At 42.5% G+C, this 22,315-nt stretch overlaps 2 protein-coding genes across 3 annotated transcripts in view; both read left to right on the top strand.

Moving 5' to 3' along the window:
* btr02 (bloodthirsty-related gene family, member 2) overlaps nt 1-13,566 on the top strand; it is a 26,911-nt gene extending 13,345 nt beyond the window's left edge. The window contains exons 3-7 of the mRNA XM_061884656.1: nt 4,044-4,121; nt 4,216-4,467; nt 4,534-4,681; nt 4,754-4,780; nt 12,503-13,566. Of these exons, the coding sequence (XP_061740640.1) occupies nt 4,044-4,121; nt 4,216-4,467; nt 4,534-4,681; nt 4,754-4,780; nt 12,503-13,047 (1,050 nt within the window). The 3' untranslated portion in view covers nt 13,048-13,566. The remainder of the gene's footprint in view (nt 1-4,043; nt 4,122-4,215; nt 4,468-4,533; nt 4,682-4,753; nt 4,781-12,502) is intronic.
* cldnk (claudin k) lies at nt 13,228-22,315 on the top strand. 2 transcript variants are annotated; one of them, XM_061884664.1, is made up of 2 exons: nt 13,228-13,367; nt 21,354-22,315. In XM_061884664.1, the coding sequence occupies exon 2, from the start codon at nt 21,467-21,469 to the stop codon at nt 22,112-22,114; it is 648 nt and encodes a 215-aa protein (XP_061740648.1). In that variant the 5' UTR covers nt 13,228-13,367; nt 21,354-21,466; the 3' UTR covers nt 22,115-22,315. The 2 variants fall into 2 exon arrangements, with proteins under 2 accessions (XP_061740648.1, XP_061740647.1); XM_061884663.1 differs by having other exon boundaries at nt 13,242-13,379.

Below are 22,315 nucleotides of genomic sequence, written 5' to 3'. Positions count from 1 at the left end.
GTAAATTATAAATAAATATAGAATACAACAAATCCTTTTCAACTTATATTCAATTAAAATAGACTGCAAAGACAAGATATTTCATGTTCACACTGAGAAACTTTGCAATTCTTTGCAAATATTAGCTCATTTGGAATTTGATGCCTGCAACATGTTTCAAAAAAGCTGGCACAAGTGGCAAAAAAGAGTGAGAAAGTTGAGGAATGCTCATCAAACCCTTATTTGGAACATCCCACAGGTGTGCAGGCTAATTGGGAACAGGTGGGTGCCATGATTGGCTATAAAAGCAGCTTCCATGAAATGCTCACTCATTCACAAACAAGGACGGGGCGAGAGTCACCACTTTGTCAACAAATGCCTGAGCAAATTGTTTAAGAACATTTCTCAACAAGGAATTTAGGGATTTCACCATCTACGCTCTGTAATATCATCAAAAAGTTTGAGAGAATGTGGAGAAATCACTGCACATATGCCATGATATGACGCACCTTCCATCCCTCAGGCATCATTGTGTAAAGGATATCACCACATGGGCTCAGGAACACTTCCGAAAACCACTGTCATTAACTACAGTTCGTCGCTACATCTGTAAGTGCAGGTTAAAACTCTACGAAGCCAAAGCCATTTATCAACAACACCCAGAAACGCCGCCAACTTCACTGTTTTGGGTTTTGTACAACAATAATATGATTTGCCCTGAGTGGCTAAACAGGACTCACTTAAATAATAACAATATTAATTAAAAGAAAGACTGTAATAAACATTGTAGATGTTGTCCTGTAGGGGGTTCTGCGGCCCACCACACATTCCCACGAGAGCCCGGATTTCAGGGTACAACACTGTTTTATTTTCATAAAAAGTGGTAGGCTTTTGCTTCACAGCAAATTGTCTTTACCTCAGTCTGTGTCTCTCTCCCAACTGCCGTGTCTCGCTCCGGCTGCTGCTAATAAAGGCGACAGGTGATTAGATAACAAGGCCCACATGGGCCATCTACTAACTGTGAGGGATGCCTTGGCTTGGTTTTTTCTGTCTTGTGGATTGCATGTTTTATTTTGAAAAGCAACTCCTAGTGTTTCAGATCACTTGCCCTTCCTCTTGTGTCACCAGTCTGACATCATCCCTGACCCCTGATTGTTTCCACCTGTTTCCCATTACCCTCATGTTTCATATAAGCCCACACCTCCCCTTGTTCTGTGGCAGATTGTTTCGCGCTCTCGTGCCTGTCTCGCTTCCATGTTTACGTCCAAGCCTTGCCTCGTCCCACACCTATTTCCTTGGATCCTGAATTCCCACGCTGTAATTTTGAGTTGAACTTATTCTCGTCCTCAGAGGGAGTTTTGTTATTTAGCTTTTGTTCGACCGAAGTGGTGAGTTATTATTTTCCTACTAATCTTTTCTTCCTCAAATTTCTTGAGTGATTTTTCGTTTACCTTTATTAGATCAAAGTTAAAGAGTAGACATTTTTTATAGGCATTGTTTTCTTCCTCCTGTTGGAGTGTTTTATGTTAAAGTTCATAGCAGACACGACGCAAATTATAGTTCGTCTTTATTTTTGTATTTTCCTCCTTTTTAGGAGTGATTTTCAGTTGTTCCCTTTTTTGGAACCTTTTTCCGCTGACCGTTTTTTGTTATTTATAGATTTTGTATTACTCTGACTCTGGAGGTGAAAGAGTTGTCAAAATAAAAGCCCTACTACAAACCCTGTTTCTATATGAGTTGGGAAATGGTGTTAGATGTAAATATAAACAGAATACAATGATTTGCAAATCCTTTTCAAGCCATATTCAGTTGAATATGCTACAAAGACAACATATTTGATGTTCAAACTCATAAACATTTTTTTTTTTTGCTAATAATCATTAACTTTAGAATTTGATGCCAGCAACACGTGACAAAGAAGTTGGGAAAGGTGGCAATAAATACTGATAAAGTTGAGGGATGCTCATCAAACACTTATTTGGAACATCCCACAGGTGTGCAGGCTAATTGGGAACAGGTGGGTGCCATGATTGGCTATAAAAACAGCTTCCCAAAAAATGCCCAGTCTTTCACAAGAAAGGATGGGGCGAGGTACACCCCTTTGTCCACAACTGTGTGAGCAAATAGTCAAACAGTTTAAGAACAACCTTTCTCAAAGTGACATTGCAAGAAATTTAGGGATTTCAACATCTACGCTCCATAATATCATCAAAAGGTTCAGAGAATCTGGAGAAATCACTCCACGTAAGCGGCATGGCCGGAAACCAACATTGAATGACCGTGACCTTCCATCCCTCAGACGACACTGTATTAAAAACTGACATCAATCTCTAAAGGATATCACCACATGGGCTCAGGGACACTTCAGAAAACCACTGTCACTAAATACAGTTGGTCGCTACATCTGTAAGTGCAAATTAAAGCGCTACTATGCAAAGCGGAAGTCATTTATCAACAACATCCACAAACGCCGCCGGCTTCTCTGGGCCCGAGATCATCTAAGATGGACTGATGCAAAATGGAAAAGTGTTCTGTGGTCTGACGAGTCCACATTTCAAATTGTTTTTGGAAATATTCGACATCGTGTCATCCTGACCAAAGGGGAAGTGAACCATCCCTGACTGTTATCGACGCAAAGTTGAAAAGCCAGCATGTGTGATGGTATGGGGGTGCATTAGTGCCCAAGGCATGGGTAACTTACACATCTGTGAAGGCACCATTAATGCTGAAAGGTACATACAGGTTTTGGAACAACATATGCTGCCATCTAAACGCTGTCTTTTTCATGGACGCCCCTGCTTATTTCAGCAAGACAATTCCAAGCCACATTCAGCACTTGTTACAACAGCGTGGCTTCGTAGTAAAAGAGTGCAGGTACTTTCCTGGCCCGCCTGCAGTCCAGACCTGTCTCCCATGGAAAATGTGTGGCGTATTATAAAGCGTAAAATACGACAGTGGAGACCCCGGACTGTTGAAGGACTGAAGCTCTACATAAAACAAGAACGGGGAAGAATTCCACTTTCAAAGCTTCAACAATTAGTTTCCTCATTTCCCAAACGTTTATTGTGTTGTTAAAAGAAAAGGTGATGTAACACAGTGGTGAACATGCCCTTTCCCAACTACTTTGGCATGTGTTGCAGCCATGACATTCTAAGTTGATTATTATTTTAGAAAAAAAAAAAAAAATGAATGTATTTGAACATCAAATATTAAAGATTTAAGATAATTTTATTGTCAATTCTTTAACATGCACAGGACACATAAGAACTGAAAATTACAGTTTTGGCAAAGTCCCACTAAGAGCAGAAATACGTTACAAGGAAACACGATGGGACCGCCAACGGATCAGCCATTTTTACGGCGCTCCTTAAAAAAAGTGATATTGGGAAAAGGGGGAAGAGTAAAAAAAAAAATCCACAGGGGGGTCCAGACTGAGTCCAAGGGAAAAAACCTAATTTGCCATAGCACACATAAACATATTACATATAATCACAACAACTCGCAACAGAGGGGGGGGGTCGGTTGGGGCCCTGGAGGCCGGCCTGCTGCTATAAAGCGCTGTTCAGCCGTCTATCAGCCCGAAGGGGGATTAAGCGGTGGTGGAGGCGTTGGGTGGGGGTGGGTAGTGTGTTTGTATATATGCCCATAGTTTTTGGGTGAAGTTGTGTTCATGAGCCCAGGGTTGTTTTGCATGCAATGCAAGCAAAGTTCGACTTGCGGGTGTCGTTTAGGAGGGAGGGAAGTCAAAAGCGTCCATCTTTGAGATTCCTCAGGGTATGATTACAGAACAGCCTGTTCTTGTCCTCAAGGCCATTCGGTTGTCTTTGTAGCATATTCAACTGAATATGGGTTGAAAAGGATTTGCAAATCCTTGTATTCTGTTTATATTTACATCTAACACAATTTCCCAACTCATATGGAAACGGGGTTTGTGAAACACAGTAAAGAAGCTCACCTGCCACGTGCTTCCACAGTGCAACCCACAACCAAGCAGTGCAGTGCTCGGGTGGCCAATATAACACAACTTCACCATGTTATTAATTACTATTGGTTCTTGTGTGCAGGTTAAGAATGTTGAGCAGATGATTGAAGAGAGGCTACAGAAGGTAGAGAGGCTAAAAAGTTCTCTTGAGCTCCAAAAGGTTGGTTTAAAAACAACAACAACCAAAACAACTTAATAGTTATGAAATAACTATCCCCACCTGTGATGTGCTCACCTTTCTGTGGTCCAATCAGAGCTCTTACTTGAGAGAGGTGCGAGAGAGCGAGAAGGTGTTCTCGGCCCTGGTGAGCGCCATGGAGAAGAACCACAAAGCCTTGGTGTTGGCCATAGAGCAGTGCAGAAGGGAGGAGGAGAAGAAGGTCCACACTCTGGTGACGCAGCTGGAACAGGAGATCCGGGAACTGAAGAAAGAGACGGCCGACCCCATTTCTGACCCTGCGCTTTCTAAAGAAGTGACAGATGAGCAGGAGGAATCCAATAAAGACGTCAGTGTGGGCACACCCTCCTTCTTCTGTCAGTACCGGTGTTGATCACCTGGGTTTGTCGTGCAGAACATCGCTCCGCCCGGCCGCAGCATCCAGATGAAGGATTGGTCCATGGTTACTATAGAAACGGACCCTTGTGTGGGCTTCACCAGGAGAGCCCTGTCAGAACTGATGGCAAAGATGAAAGCGGAAGTCAACAGGCTCTCCAAATCAGGTGAAAAATATACGTTACATATTCGTAATGAAGCTAATTCACCGAAATTCTCTACTTCTCTTCACTTTACAGAACTGAAAAGAATTGAGCGTTACATAGGTGAGTCTTTACCTGCACCTCAATTATTACAGATTTTTGTGTCCATTTGTTACTTCCCACTTGTTTCGCTTTAATCATAAACATGAATGGAAGCAGAAATACTCAACGGTGGCCATCATGTGATGTTTTAGGTAACATTTGAAGTTAAGCTTTTTAAGTGTATCTATTGATTAATGTTCATTTGTGTTGCATGTGGGCCTCACTAATAGCCTTTTTTAACAGTTCATAATTCTATCAAATGTTTTTTTTTTAAATAATCATTGTAAATTTATTTTTTTTATATAAATTGAAAGAGCTCAGAGACTACAACAAATACTGTATATTTTATAAATAAGTATATGTACAAAAGCCAAAAGCAGTGAAGTTGTCACCTTGTATAAATGCTAAATAAAAAGAGAATACAACAAATCCCTTTCAACTTATATTCAATTGAATAGACTGCAAAGACAAGATATTTCATGTTCATAAAACTTTATTTTAATAGCAGCAACACTGTTACGTTTATAGGAGAAGTAGTGACGGCACACTTCCACAAGGGGGCGGTAGAGCTCTATGTCCATCCATCCATCCATTTTCTACCGCGTATTCCCTTTGGGGTGGTGGGGGGCGCTGGTGCCTATCTCAGCTACAATCGGGCGAAAGGCGGTGTACACCCTGGACAAGTCGCCACCTCATCGCAGGGCCAACACAGATAGACAACATTCACACACTAGGGACCATTTAGTGTTGCCAATCAACCTATCCCCAGGTGCATGTCTTTGGGTGTGGGAGGGGCCTATCCCCAGGTGCATGTCAGGTGGGAGGGGCCTATCCCCAGGTACATGTCTTTGGAGGTGGGAGGGGCCTATCCCCAGGTGCATGTCTTTGGAGGTGGGAGGGGCCTATTCCCAGGTGCATTTCTTTGGAGGTGGGAGGGGCCTATCCCCAGGTGCATGTCTTTGGAGGTGGGAGGGGCCTATCCCCAGGTGCATGTCTTTGGAGGTGGGAGGGGCCTATCCCCAGGTGCATGTCTTTGGAGGTGGGAGGAGGCCAGAGTACCCGGAGGGAACCCACGCAGTAACGAGGAGAACATGCAAACTCCACACAGAAAGATCCCGAGCCCGGGACTGAACTCAGGACTACTCAGGACCTTCGTATCCCTCTTCCACCGTGCTGCCCAATAATCTAAATTAATTAACACGGGAATGGTGTGTGACAAAACCCAAGGGGTGTATGGTGTGGGACTAAGTGTATGAATGATTAGCTAGTGAGTATTACCCTAATTGTTGGATGAGGAAGCAGACAAGTCCAAAGGGGCGAAGCAGAAGAAGGTCCATGAGACAGGCAGGTTGTCGGGGAATAGAGCGAGGCGTCCAAGGGGTCCGTGTCCAAGCAGGGGGTCGAGGGAGGCAGTCCAAAGTCAACAGGAGAGTCGAGGAACACAGCTTGACGACGGAAGACACAGGAAGCACTGCAGGAAACACAAAGGGACATGAGACCATACTTGCCAACCTTGAGACCTCCGATTTCGGGATGTGGGGTCGGGGGGGCGTGGTCGGGGGCGTGGTTATTTACAGCTGTTGTGTGCGCAGTTGTGCACTGCACTTTCTAAAGTAGATGTTATTGTCACATATGCATGATTGATTGAAACTTTTATTAGTAGATTTCACAGTTCAGTACATATTCCGTACAATTGACCACTAAATGGTAACACCCCAATAAGTTTTTCAACTTGTTTATGTCGTGGTACAAATATATACTATCAGCATAATACAGTCATCACACAAGTTAATCATCATAGTATATACATTGAATTATTTACATTATTTACAATCCGGGGGGTGGGATGAGGAGCTTTGGTTGATATCAGTACTTCAGTCATCAACAATTGCATCAACAGAGAAATGTGGACATTGAAACAGTGTAGGTCTTATTTAGTAGGATATGTACAGCCAGCAGAGAACATAGTGAGTTCACATAGCATAAGAACAAGTATATACATTAGAAGTACATTGGAGTTGTTTATAATCCAGGGAGATGGGATGTGAATGGAGGAGGGTGTTAGTAAAGGGTTGAAGTTGCCTGGAGGTGTTGTGCTGGTGCATGTACAGTAGATGGCAGTATTGTCCTGTTTAAGAGTGTCACATGCTGTTTACGGCAGACGAACTGCCTTACGGTAGAGTGGTGGACGTCAACGTGACTGCTGTTGTTGTGTGCTGTTACCACACTGAGAGGACGTTAATGAAACTGCCTAACAATAAACCCACATAACAAACCAAGAACACGCCCTCGATCATTCTAGTTATAACGTCATTGGGCAGACACGCTCTCGAACACGTCACTCAGGTCTTCGTGGAGCTGGAGGGGGCGTGACTTCCAGCTCCGCCTGAATTTCGGGAGATTTTCGGTCAAAAATTTGTCCCCGGAGGTTTTCGGGAGAGGCACTGAATTTCGTGAGTCTCCCGGAAAATCTGGGAGGGTTGGCAAGTATGCCTGAGACAAGGGAACAAGGAAGTCACAGGGAGAGGTCCACTTACTACGTAACATAGGATTACGTTCCGGCGCAGGATCCTTTGGTCCAATGGTCCTTATACTGCTCACCCTCATCTCCCACATTTTTGGACCGGAATTCTTTCCCATTCTTGCTTGATGTACAGCTTAAGTTGTTCAACAGTCTCCTGCCTCATATTTTATTCTTCATATTTTTAATGGCAGACAGGTCTGGACTACAGGCAGGCCAGTCTCGTACCCGCACTCTTTTACTATGAAGCCACGCTGCTGTAACACCTGGCTTGGCATTGTCTTGCTGAAATAAGCAGGGGCGTCCATTGATGGCTACATATGTTGCTCCAAAAGCTGTATGTACCTTTCAGCATTAATGGTGCCTTCACAGATGTGTAAGTTACCCATGCCTTGGGCACTAATACACCCCCATACCATCACACATGCTGCCTAGAACACTTTCACCCTACAACAATCACTAATACACCCCCATACCATCACACATGCTGGCTAGAACACTTTCACCCTACAACAATCACTAATACACCCCCATACCATCACACATGCTGCCTAGAACACTTTCACCCTACAACAATCACTAATACACCCCCATACCATCACACATGCTGCCTAGAACACTTTCACCCTACAACAATCACTAATACACCCCCATACCATCACACATGCTGCCTAGAACACTTTCACCCTACAACAATCACTAATACACCCCCATACCATCACACATGCTGCCTAGAACACTTTCACCCTACAACAATCACTAATACACCACCATACCATCACACATGCTGCCTAGAACACTTTCACCCTACAACAATCACTAATACACCCCCATACCATCACACATGCTGCCTAGAACACTTTCACCCTACAACAATCACTAATACACCCCCATACCATCACACATGCTGCCTAGAACACTTTCACCCTACAACAATCACTAATACACCACCATACCATCACACATGCTGACTACAACACTTTCACCCTACAACAATCACTAATACACCCCCATACCATCACACATGCTGCCTAGAACACTTTCACCCTACAACAATCACTAATACACCCCCATACCATCACACATGCTGCCTAGAACACTTTCACCCTACAACAATCACTAATACACCCCCATACCATCACACATGCTGCCTAGAACACTTTCACCCTACAACAATCACTAATACACCCCCATACCCTCACATATGCTGCCTAGAACACTTTCACCCTACAACAATCACTAATACACCCCCATACCATCACACATGCTGCCTAGAACACTTTCACCCTACAACAATCACTAATACACCCCCATACCATCACACATGCTGCCTAGAACACTTTCACCCTACAACAATCACTAATACACCCCCATATCATCACACATGCTGCCTAGAACACTTTCACCCTACAACAATCACTAATACACCCCCATACCATCACACATGCTGACTACAACACTTTCACCCTACAACAATCACTAATACACCCCCATACCATCACACATGCTGCCTAGAACACTTTCACCCTACAACAATCACTAATACACCCCATACCATCACACATGCTGCCTAGAACACTTTCACCCTACAACAATCACTAATACACCCCCATACCATCACACATGCTGCCTAGAACACTTTCACCCTACAACAATCACTAATACACCCCCATACCATCACACATGCTGCCTAGAACACTTTCACCCTACAACAATCACTAATACACCCCCATACCATCACACATGCTGACTACAACACTTTCACCCTACAACAATCACTAATACACCCCCATACCATCACACATGCTGCCTACAACACTTTCACCCTACAACAATCACTAATACACCCCCATACCATCACACATGCTGCCTACAACACTTTCACCCTACAACAATCACTAATACACCCCCATACCATCACACATGCTGCCTAGAACACTTTCACCCTACAACAATCACTAATACACCCCCATACCATCACACATGCTGCCTACAACACTTTCACCCTACAACAATCACTAATACACCCCCATACCATCACACATGCTGCCTAGAACACTTTCACCCTACAACAATCACTAATACACCCCCATACCATCACACATGCTGCCTACAACACTTTCACCCTACAACAATCACTAATACACCCCCATACCATCACACATGCTGCCTACAACACTTTCACCCTACAACAATCACTAATACACCCCCATACCATCACACATGCTGCCTAGAACACTTTCACCCTACAACAATCACTAATACACCCCCATACCATCACACATGCTGCCTACAACACTTTCACCCTACAACAATCACTAATACACCCCCATACCATCACACATGCTGCCTACAACACTTTCACCCTACAACAATCACTAATACACCCCCATACCATCACACATGCTGCCTAGAACACTTTCACCCTACAACAATCACTAATACACCCCCATACCATCACACATGCTGCCTAGAACACTTCACCCTACAACAATCACTAATACACCCCCATACCATCACACATGCTGCCTAGAACACTTTCACCCTACAACAATCACTAATACACCCCCATACCATCACACATGCTGCCTAGAACACTTTCACCCTACAACAATCACTAATACACCCCCATACCATCACACATGCTGCCTAGAACACTTTCACCCTACAACAATCACTAATACACCCCCATACCATCACACATGCTGCCTAGAACACTTTCACCCTACAACAATCACTAATACACCCCCATACCATCACACATGCTGCCTAGAACACTTTCACCCTACAACAATCACTAATACACCCCCATACCATCACACATGCTGCCTAGAACACTTTCACCCTACAACAATCACTAATACACCCCCATACCATCACACATGCTGCCTAGAACACTTTCACCCTACAACAATCACTAATACACCCCCATACCATCACACATGCTGACTACCACACTTTCACCCTACAACAATCACTAATACACCCCCATACCATCACACATGCTGCCTAGAACACTTTCACCCTACAACAATCACTAATACACCCCCATACCATCACACATGCTGCCTAGGACACTTTCACCCTACAACAATCACTAATACACCCCCATACCATCACACATGCTGCCTACAACACTTTCACCCTACAACAATCACTAATACACCCCCATACCATCACACATGCTGCCTAGAACACTTTCACCCTAGAACAGTTCCCATGGTTCCTTTCCTCTTTGGTCTGGAGGAAACCACGTCCACAGTTTCCAAAAACAATTTTAAATGTGGACTCGTCAGACCACAGAACACTTTTCCAATTTGCATCAGTCCATCTCTGTGATGAGGTGGTGACTTGTCCAGGGTGTACTCTGTTTTCCGCCCGAATGCAGCTGAGATAGGCTCCAGCACCCCCTGCGAACCCAGAGAGAGACAAGCGGTAGAAAATGTAATAATGGATCAGTCCATCTTAGATGAGCTCGGGGCCCAGCGAAGCCGGCAGCGTTTCTGGGTGTTGTTGATAAATGGCTTCGGCTTTGCGTAGTAGAGTTTTAACTTGCACTTACAGATGTAGCGACCAACTGTAGTTACTGACAGTGGTTGTCTGAAGTGTTCCTGAGTCCATGTGGTGATATCCTTTACACAGTGACGCTGCTTTTTGATGCAGTACCGCCTGAGGGATGGAAGGTGTGTAATATCATGGCTTACATGCAGTGATTGCTCCACATTCTCTGAACCTTTTGATGATATTACAGAGCTTAGATGGTGAAATCCCTAAATTTCTTGTTGAGAAATGTTGTTCTTAAAAAAATTTGCTCCGGCTTTTGTTGACAAAGTGGTGACCCTCGCCCCGTCCTTGTTTGTGAATGAGTGAGCATTTTGTGGAAGCTGCTTTTATAGCCAATCATGGCACCCACCTGTTCCCAATTAGCCTGTTCACCTGTGGGATGTTCCAAATAAGTGTTTGATGAGCATTCCTCCACTCTCTCACTCTTTCTTGCCACTTGTGCCAGCTTTTTTGAAACATGTTGCAGGCATCAGATTCCAAATGAGCTAATATTTGCAAAAAATAGCAAAGTTTGTCAGTGTGAAGATGAAATATATTCTCTTTACAGTCTATTCAATTGAATAAAAGTTGAAAAGGATTTGTTGTATTCTCTTTTTATTTACTGCATTTATGGCAAAAAGAGTTAACAACTACGTTCACATTCATGTTACGTTAGTCATACCAAAGACTAAAAAAATGGGAGCCATTACCTCCCTGCTTGGCACTCAGCATCAAGGGTTGGAATTGGGGGTTAAATCACCAAAAATGATTCCCGGGCGCGGCCACCGCTGCTGCTCACTGCTCCCCTCACCTCCCAGGGGGTGATCAAGGGTTGAATGCAGAGAATAATTTCGCCACTACTTTAACTTGAATTTTTAACTTTGTTGTGGCCGCTCTCTTTTGAAATGGGCTTTGCAGAAAAGCCAAAGAAAAAGCGGCGAATTGGGGGTTAAATCACCAAAAATGATTCCCGGGCGCGGCCACCGCTGTTGCTCACTGCTCCCCTCACCTCCCAGGGGGTGATCAAGGGTCAAATGCAGAGAATAATTTTGCCACTACTTTAACTTGAATTTTTAATTGGGGGTTAAATCACCAAAAATGATTCCCGAGCTTGGCCACCGCTGCTGCTCACTGCTCCCCTCACCTCCCAGTGGGTGATCAAGGGTCAAATGCAGAGAATAATTTCGCCACTACTTTAACTTGAATTTTTAATTGGGGGTTAAATCACCAAAAATGATTCCCGAGCGTGGCCACCGCTGCTGCTCACTGCTCCCCTCACCTCCCAGGGGGTGATCAAGGGTCGAATGCAGAAAATAATTTCGCCACTACTTTAACTTGAATTTTTAACTTTGTTGTGGCCGCTCTCTTTTAAAATTGGCTTTGCCGAAAAGCCAAAGAAAAAGCGGCAAATTGGGGGTTAAATCACCAAAAATTATTCCCGGGCGCGGCCACCGCTGCTGCTCACTGCTCCCCTCACCTCCCAGTGGGTGATTAAGGATCGAATGCAAAGAATAATTTCGCCACTACTTTAACTTGAATTTTTAACTTTGTTGTGGCCGCTCTCTTTTGAAATTGGCTTTGCCGAAAAGCCAAAGAAAAAGCGGCGACTCTCACCGAATGGACTGATAGCGGACAAACTTTCTGACTTCCTGCTGAATTCCACCTTCCCTGTGTTGCAGTGGACATCAACCTGAGCGCCAAGACCGCCCACCCGTCCCTCGCCGTGTCCGAGGACAGGAAGCAGGTGAGGCAGACGGACAAGTGCCACGAGGTGCCCCAGCACCCCAAACGCTTCGACCGCGTGGCCAACGTCCTGGCCAAGGAGAGCATCAGCCGCGGGCGCTGCTACTGGGAGGTGGAGGTCGGGGAGAAGATGGAGTGGAGCCTGGGCGTGGTCCGCCAGTCCATCAACAGGAAGGGCAGGTTCACCGTCTGTCCCGCCAACGGGTTCTGGACTTTGAGCCTGAAAGCGGGAGGACAGTATGTGGCCAATTCTGCTCCGGTCACCGCGGTGGCGCTGGAGCAGAAGCCCAGGAAAGTGGGCGTCTTCGTGGACTACCCGGCGGGCCGCGTGGCCTTCTACTGTGCGGACACGGGCGTTCACGTTCACTCCTTCACAGACACCTTCACTGACAGCTTGCATCCTTTTTTCAACCCGGGGCGACTGCACGGAGGCAGGAATGTCGACCCCTTAATCATCACCTCCAGCGTTTGCAGCATCTAGGTGGAAGGAACGTGTCTACAATATATTTAACGTCGCAAAACGCCAATGGAAGACTGGAATAAGGTCTTGGCATGGCCGTGGAGGAGGGGGGGGGCAAACAGCGGCCTATTGTGTTCATCCACCAGGCACCGGGAGACACATTCACCCATTCACACACACACTGACACACACTTCTGCCCACTGCCACGCCGCCTGGGGCATGTGTCCTCCTCACTTCTGTCCAGAGTGTCCACTCCAGCTCACCTGACCTCTGACACAAAGCCTGGTTTGACTTTGGACTCGGCTGAACCCGCCGTGACCTGCTGAGACTGACGCTCCAGGTTCAGCTCCAGGTAAATACTTTCTTTCAAAGGAAATGAGGACTTTCCGTGTGTTTCAATGCAGTCCCGTCATATTTTACTGCTGGCTTCCTTTTACAAATAATGTGTTTTTAATACAATCCATGCTTTAATCATGAAGAAAGTAAGGCAAGTGGTGGAATTCTGCATTTGGTTATAAACTAGATGATTGACTGACATACTTCTAGTGTAGTTTTATTTTGTATTCATCTCCTTCGTTGATGTGCATTTTTGATCAATATCCAATCAAACTTTAGCAACAAAACACATAATTACACACCTATGCTTGAGAAGGAGCAGGATGAAGAACATCTTCTATTCCCTGCCCCCTTCAACATAATACGTAGTTAATGGATAGCCCGAATTCATACATACATCCAAATATAATGAAAACAAACAAAAAACACACAGGAAAAAACAACAAGTGCAAAACTTCATGAAGTACAAACCGAACAAAAAAAGTAATATACACCTGACGGGATGATACAAAACAAATACAAAGCCAAACAAAAAATAAGTAAAATAATAAATGTGAAACAAAATGAAAAACACTCATGTTCTTATTGTTCTGTCTTTATATATATATATATTTTAATTGGAATATATTTCTACAATTTTTAGTAAGAAAATTCCATAGTTGAACCAAACCAAATCCATCCAAAAAGTGGTAATTGCAGGTTAATAGAGCAATAAAGGGAATATTGGACTAGTATAAGTTCAGTTTGGTTCGAATGCCGGAGCAATTTTTAAGCTTTAAGCGTAGTAAAAGACCACGGACCGAGAGCTATGTTTTGACTGGGGAATATAATTTGAAAACAAAAAAACAGACATAGATTACATGACAAATAATACAATATATATATATATATATATGTATATATATATGTGTGTGTGTGTGTATATATATATACTGTATATGTATGTATATATATATATGTGTGTGTGTATATGTGTATACATATATGTATGTATATGTGAAGTGAAGTGAATTATATTTATATAGCGCTTTTTCTCTAGTGGCTCAAAGCGCTTTACATAGTGAAACCCAATATCTAAGTTACATTCAAACCAATGCGGGTGGCACTGGGAGCAGGTGGGTAAAGTGTCTTGCCCAAGGACACAACGGCAGTGACTAGGGTGGCGGAAGCAGGAATCGAACCTGCAACCCTCCAGTTGCTGACACGGCCGCTCTACCAACCGAACTAAACCGCCCCTATGTATACATACTGTATATGTATGTGTATATATATATATATATATATATATATATATATATATATATATATATGTGTGTGTGTGTATTATGTATGTATATATATATATATATATATATATATAAAACAGAGGCTATTTCATCCCTACAAGCCTGTTTTGTTTTGATAAAATCTCATGAAGAGCAGGGAAACCTGTGAAACAGACTTGTAGGGATGATATAGCCTCTGTGTTTTTCTCTGACCTAACATATATATATATATATATATATATATATATATATATATATATATATATATATATATCACTTACGCACTAATTGACTGAAAAAGCGCGCACTTACCGCGCGCTCGCCCGACATTGCGGAGCAGGCGCGGTGACGTCACGTTATTGATGAGAAAATGCATTTTTAGACAATAAGATTTGCCTGAGAGGCTGAGAAACCACGAGATTAACAAGCGGTAGAAAATGGATTAGAAAGGACATATTTTGAAAAAAATATATAATTTAAAAAGGGAAAATAAGAATTATTGTTTTTAATTTGGGACTTCCCTGGCTGGTGAGCGGTACCCGGCCATAGTTTGGGGACCCCTGGTTTAAACCGTTGGTTTAGTTTAAAATGATTCATTTAGGTTTAGATTTTAGGTTGAAACCTTTTGGTTTTACTCAAATTGTTTTTTCACCACAGTTTAAATTAATCACATCTAATCAAAATTAAGTTTAATTATATTCTTTTTGGCAATAAATGTTCCCTTTAAATATGACCAAAATTCATGTACAACATGAAATCACAAAATAAACATTGTAAAAAAATACATTTGTACAATATTTTGGAATAAATTGAACCAAAAAATACAAAACAAGAATTCAGCAAAATACTGAACAATACAGTTCTCTAAGTTATTTTCTTCTTATATGGGATAGTCTTGAATGTGTAATGCAATGTTTAGCCTGCTCCATCCATCCATCCATTTCCTACCGCTTGTCCCTCGCTCCAATGCTGTAAAGGTAGACGATCCTGTCAGTTCGAGGGAGGACCAGCAGAGGGCGTGTCACTCAGAGCTAATGTTCCACACAATATAATTGGCCGAATCCCGTCAAACAACATTAGACATCCCCAGAATAAGGACAGGTTGGAAAACTAAAAAAACAATATTTTTAGTTTTTCAGCTGAAAAAACATAATTTAACTAGTTTTGACTCCACAGGATGATTTGTTTTATTGCTCTGTCTCTGCGCAATGTGACTACTTTCCTAGTTTACACGGTCGGGCATTTTAGAACAACTCGATTGGCTGTTGCCGATCACATGACTTACAGTGCATACCTTTCAAAATAAAAGCCCAACATTTTCAAAGTAGTTTCATTTACAATATCAATCAATGAATGTACACATTTTTCAACACTTGAACAATATCGATCTAGAAAAGTAAAAGGTTCTGAGGATTGATTGAACTATTTATTCAACGTAGCTGTTTCTGTTTTATTAACATGATTTTACTCTTTAAGCACTCTTGACCAGGTTTACATACACCTGAATGTATACATTGTTTATTTACACTGGGATAGGCTCCAGCCCCCGATAGAAAATGGATTGATGGAGTGATTATTTATTGACAAAATAAAGATGCCATGTCAAAACAAAAAAAAATCCTGATGTATTGTTATGTTGTTTGTTTTTACACATTTTAGTGGAAATGCTTGAGTTTGAGCAGATAAGTCGAGCACAAATAATGGGATTTCTTTCACACGTTAAGGAAAATGTACCGAAACTTTGATTTATAGAAAACAGTGCAAAATACTGATCTTTTTTTTTTTTACACAATATTTTGGTAGAATTGTTGGTATTATGTCATAGGATTAATGCAAAATTAGCCAGGAAATTCTGGATAATACCCAAAATAAAGTGTTGAATCCTAAACTTCATATCATAAATCATTAGGGACCGAATGTGCCTTTGGGACAGAGGACCCTATTGTATTTCTAAGGTTTTATTATTATTATTATTATACCACCGCCTCTTTGAGCTTTAATTTCACCCCCTTAACATGCTTCAAAACTCACCAAATTCAACACACACATGAAAAATTGCGATTTGATCAAAAAACGAAAAACCAAAACTCCAAATTGCGCTCTAGCGCCCCCTAGGAAAAAACAAAGACAAAACTGCTTGTAACTTCCGTTAGGGATGTCGTAGAGACATGAAACAAAATGTAGGACTGACTTAGACCTACATTCCATACACTGACCTTCTTCAGCAAAAATCAACAGGAAGTTGGCAAAAATCCCTTCAAAACAAAAGTTTCCTAAAAAATGTCATTTTTGCCTATTTGAGCTGTAATTTGACCCCCTTAAAGTGCTTCAAAACTCACCAAACTGGACACACACATCAGGACTGGTGAAAATTGCGATCTAATAAAAAAAAAAAAAAAACTCAAAATTGCGCTCAAGCGCCCCCTAGGAATAAAACACACAAAAAAACTGCTCCTAGGAATAAAACACAGACAAAACTGATTGTAACTTCCGGTAGGAATGTCGTAGGGACATGAAACAAAAACCTCTATCTAGGTCTCACTTAGACCTACATTTCACTAATTGACATCCTTCAGCAAAAATCAAGAGGAAGTTGGCAATTACCCCTTCAAAACAAAAGTTTTATTAAAACCTGTCACCTTTTTTCAAACATTATCTCCTCTGAGCGTGTTTGTTGTGTAGGTTTCACACTAGCACAGGAGAGAGATTGAACCCTTCTGATTAAAAATTAACAAAATAGTTTTAATAACTGCTACGGTTTTGATTTTACGAGCCTTCAAAGAACTGCTGCGCTGATGCTGCTGCGCTGCTGCCGTCTCAAGATGGCCGCTTAAAAGCAGGAAGCACCACCGTGACCACACAATGCAAAGAAGGTAGGTACTGTGCGGGTAAGGATATGTTGACTGGGTGAAAGAAGGAGGCACCAGTTTGACTCCAGGATACATAGGAGGTAGGTAACGTGAAGGTAAAGATATGTTGTCTGGGTGATGGCAGGAAGCACCAGCATGTATGGGTGAAAGAAAGAAGCACCAGTGTGACCCCAGGATGCAGGGACGGTAGGTAATGTGCAGGTAAAGATATGTTGAATGTGTAAAGGCAGGAAACACCAGCAAAAGTCGGTCCCGTCCATCGCTGCTTGCAGCTTTAATTTAGCTTGTTTTTGTAGTTCAAATCACATTTTGCTGACAAATACCAAATCAAGGGAGTACATGTACAATAGTGACTGTATATGACTCTAGTACCTGTACATGTACACTTTGATGCACATTCAGTCTCATGTTGTTGGTTGAAGTACCTGACTTGTATTATATACTGAAGAAACACCTGTTTTTTTTCATTTCCTTATAGCTAAATGTCTTATTAGTAGTAGCTGTAGCCCCCCCCAAACATCTATGATAGCAACCTATTTGGTTGAGGTACTTCACATTGGTAGGCACCAACTTGGGTTTTAAGGTCTAATCTGGAGAAATCTGATGCCCATAACTGCTCAACAGAGGCTAAATAAGATTCCACTGGTCCTAACTCCGGCATTGCCCACACCGAAATGGCTTCATGAAAGCCCGCTTGTGTTCTGAGTCGCTTCATGTCTGCCGAGATGACTCGCTCTCGCCGTCATGGAAGGCGTAGCCCGACACCCACAGTGAAAGAAAGTCCTTCTCTGTCTATGTCAGTGTTTTTCAACCACTGTGCCGCGGCACACTAGTGTGCTGTGAGATATGGTCTGGTGTGCTGTGGGAGATGATCTCTGTCAGGTTCAAACACTGTTGACATCTATTAAACAAGACAAAAAGGCAAGGAATCAAACAGAGACAGACTTAAATTTGGACTCGGATCCGAGGAGAGACATGGCCTCTGTACACCTTCCACAGTTCCTGCACCAAGCTCTCACGAAAAGGTTTTCGTCTCCTCTTTTATTTAGCTATTCAATGTTTACGCAACAACACATGTCAAAACAGGAATGGGGAGCATACACACAGTCACTGTTTTCGGTCACATTGAAGACAAAAGAAGACAATGCCTCGGGTCCAGGCTCGTCCGGGTCTCAGCAAAATAGGAATGGGGAGTATATAAACAGTCATTGTTTTCGGTCACATTAAAGACAAAAGAAAGACGATGCCTCGGGCCCGAGCTCCTCCTGGTCTCGGCTTCGGCAGGTCTTTGAGGACAAAAGAAAACCCCTCTCGTCGCATTCCAATGTACACAGCGGAATACCCCAAGACCTTGCTTGGTTGAAGAAGGACAGCTCTCAACTACTCAATTAAATAAAAGAGATCTGAAAGTTTTTTGATAATTCACACACAATTTACACAATTTTTCTAACAATCTCATTTCACCTATTTGGGTTAAAAATATTTTTTGCAAACCAGTAATTATAGTCTGCAAATGATGTGTTGTTGTTGTTGATGTAATACTCTTCCATATCAGTAGGTGGCAGCAGGTAGCTAATTGCTTTGTAGATGTCGGAAACAGCGGGGTGCAGGTAAAAAGGTGTCTAATGCTTAAACCAAAAGTAAACAAAAGGTGAGTGCCCCTAAGAAAAGGCATTGAAGCTTAGGGAAGGCTATGCAGAATGAAACTAAAACTGAACTGGCTACAAAGTAAACAAAAACAGAATGCTGGACGACAGCAAAGACTTACTGTGGAGCAAAGACGGCGTCCACAAAGTACATCCAAACATGACATGACAATCAACAATGTCCCCACAAAGAAGGATAAAAACAAGTGAAATATTCCTGATTGCTAAAAAAAAGTAGATGACGGGAATATCGCACAAAGGAAGACATGAAACTGCTACAGGAAAATACCAACAAAACAGGAAAAGCCACCAAAATAGGAGCACAAGATAAGAAGTAAAAGACTACACACAGGAAAAGAGCAAAAAAGTGCAAATGCATCAGGGTGTGATGTGACAGGTGGTGACAGTACACCTACTTTGAGACAAGAGCTATAGTCATGCATGCTTGCTTATGCTTTAAAGTCATATCCAACAATTGCCACAACCACTTTTTACTTTTTACTGTCAATTTACTGTGGAGTGAAACAAATTATTTATTTATTTTTTTATATATATTTATATTTTACATCCAAAATCAGACATTTCTATCCATTAAATCATATTCACATACATCATATAGCTGTTGTCTGCCCTAAATGTCAAAATTATTTTTTGTTTATATGCCCATCATACCACCCCCCTGAAAAAAGAAAAAAGAAACAAACAGAGAAAAACAAAAATAAAACAGTATCTACAAATAAATCAATAAGCAAAAAATAAATAATACATAGATAATAATAATAAACAGAAATAAAATAAAATAAATATAAACAGATACATATATGTATATACACACAAATACACATTAGGGAGTAACCCTTTTTTTTTTTAAACAGTGCACTAATTTGGGAGATTTAGGTCAGGCTTATGAGGCGTGACATAGTTGACCCAGTTTTCAATCAATCAATCAATGTTTACTTATATAGCCCTAAATCACTAGTGTCTCAAAGGGCTGCACAAACCACAACACAAACCACAACAACATCCTCGGTAGGCCCACATAAGGGCAAGGAAAAACTCACACCCAGTGGGACGTCGGTGACAATGAGAACCTTGGAGAGGACGAAAACAATGGATGTGGAGCAGGTCTAACATGATACTGTGAAAGTTCAATCCATAATGGATCCAACACAGCCAGTATCCAGGATCCAGTTTTCCCAGTATGGAGTAAATTTCTCCAATTTATAATTAATAAAGGCTGTTACTCCCTCCGAGGTCTTAATCAAGGCTGAAGTTGTTCGTTTTTCTCAAACAGACATTTATTTCAGCCACGCCTTCTTCTCCTCCCAAATGATGCCAAAAAATGCCGAACAAATGCAGTCAGAACTAATGAATAAGAAAAACAGAACTTACAATTAGTCAGACATCAAATAAAAGAAAACACATGCATTATGACAAAGAATCATACCTCATTGGCCTCACAAACTCAGAGGGAATAAAGTTTCTTTTCCAGCCGAGACTCCTTTAACCTCTTCCATCAAATGTTTGCTGTCTCATGCTGCTTCCCTTATTCCGTCACATATTAATTGTCCCCCCAACAATGTGACCAAACCGGAAACAAAATATGTTCCTCTCCAATTTACATGGGTTTTGTAACAAAAATAAAGTTGACAAATACCTGCATGAAATTACCAAATAAAATACATTTTTAATCACATTATATGTAAATATGAACTGAATATTTATACATTGTATTTATTTATTATAACCAACTAGGAAATTATATAACATGTATACAATGTGCTTCAGTCAGCAGCTACAAAGGCACTTATCTTCTCCATTTTATATATTTTTATTGTGGTTTCCATTCATCGCGTTAAAGTTGGTCTCCATTTCCTAGTGATGATCCTTTTACAAGCCACCAGTAGGATATTCATTAAGTATTTATCTTTCTTCAGCCAATCCTGAGGTGCAAGTCCGAAAAACAAAGTTTTATTTTCAAGGGGTATTTCTCCTTGGAAAATATCCTGTATAGTTTGGTGTATCTCTTTCCAATACTCCTTTATGGTGGAGCAAATTAAACTCTGCTCCACCAATTTTTTGATGATTTCTCCACTTTTTCAATGAAAAAAATGTGCCTTGGCCACTGGAAGCTGGAACCCACAACGCCAAATATTGACGTTAACTTGGTGTTTTGTAATGTCCCATTTGTTTGTTTTCCGGATTCCAGATCTCCTGAATTTAGCAGCGTGACATCATCACCTAAAGACCGAGCAGCGGGACGTCAGGACTCAAGAAGCGGAATCTTCGTGGGAAAGAAGAGAAAGCAGATCGCAGTCCGCCATGGCAACCACGGGAATGCAGATGCTGGGCCTCATCATGTCCATCCTGGGCTGGGTGGCCGGGGCGGTGGTGGTGGCGGTGCCGCTGTGGCGAGTCACCGCCTTCATCGGCAACAACATTGTGACGGCGCAGATCATCTGGGAAGGCCTGTGGATGAATTGCATCGTGCAGAGTACGGGTCAGATCCAGTGCAAAGTCTACGACAGTTTGCTGGCGCTGCCCAGCGACATGCAGGCCGCCCGGGGGCTCACCGTGCTCTCCATCCTGCTGTGTGGCGCCGCGCTGGCCCTGGGGGTCCTCGGGGTGAAGTGCACCAAATGCATCGGCATCAATAGTCTCAAGGCCCGCATCGCCCGTATTTCCGGCATCCTTTTCGCCATTGCCGGCTTCCTCTTCCTGGTGCCCGTCTGCTGGACGGCCCATTCCATCATCAGGGATTTCTATGACCCGCACGTGGCCGCCCCGCACAAGCGCGAGCTGGGCCCGGGACTCTACATTGGCTGGGGGGCCTCGGCGCTCTTGCTGATCGGGGGGTCCCTGCTCTACGCCGGCTCGAGTCCACCTGGGATGCCGGGTTCTCCCACCTTCAGCAGCGGGGAGAGTAGTCCTCGCAGGGCACCGGCCTCACAGGTCAAAGGTTACGTCTAAGCTGCCAAAGCAAGATTCCCCCCCAACCAGCCTGAATTACACCGCTCTTGATTTGAAGTCAACTATTTCATATTTAATGTTGTTCTCAGGCATAGATAACCTTTTTCTTCTCTGTTTGTGGTTGTCCAACACAATAAAACATTTGATGTTGAAAAATTTGAAAAAAATGTGTCTATTCCACAATTTGTGCCATATATATAT

Source organism: Nerophis ophidion, linkage group LG23 (genome assembly GCF_033978795.1).
Source record: "Nerophis ophidion isolate RoL-2023_Sa linkage group LG23, RoL_Noph_v1.0, whole genome shotgun sequence".
Taxonomy (NCBI): domain Eukaryota; kingdom Metazoa; phylum Chordata; class Actinopteri; order Syngnathiformes; family Syngnathidae; genus Nerophis; species Nerophis ophidion.
The sequence above is the reverse complement of the archived record's forward strand: the minus strand, read 5'-3'. Positions and strand labels throughout refer to the sequence as shown.

Excerpts from the sequence above, each read along its gene's own strand:
- cldnk (XM_061884664.1), top strand. The coding sequence starts at position 21,467 with ATGGCAACCACGGGAATGCAGATGCTGGGCCTCATCATGTCCATCCTG.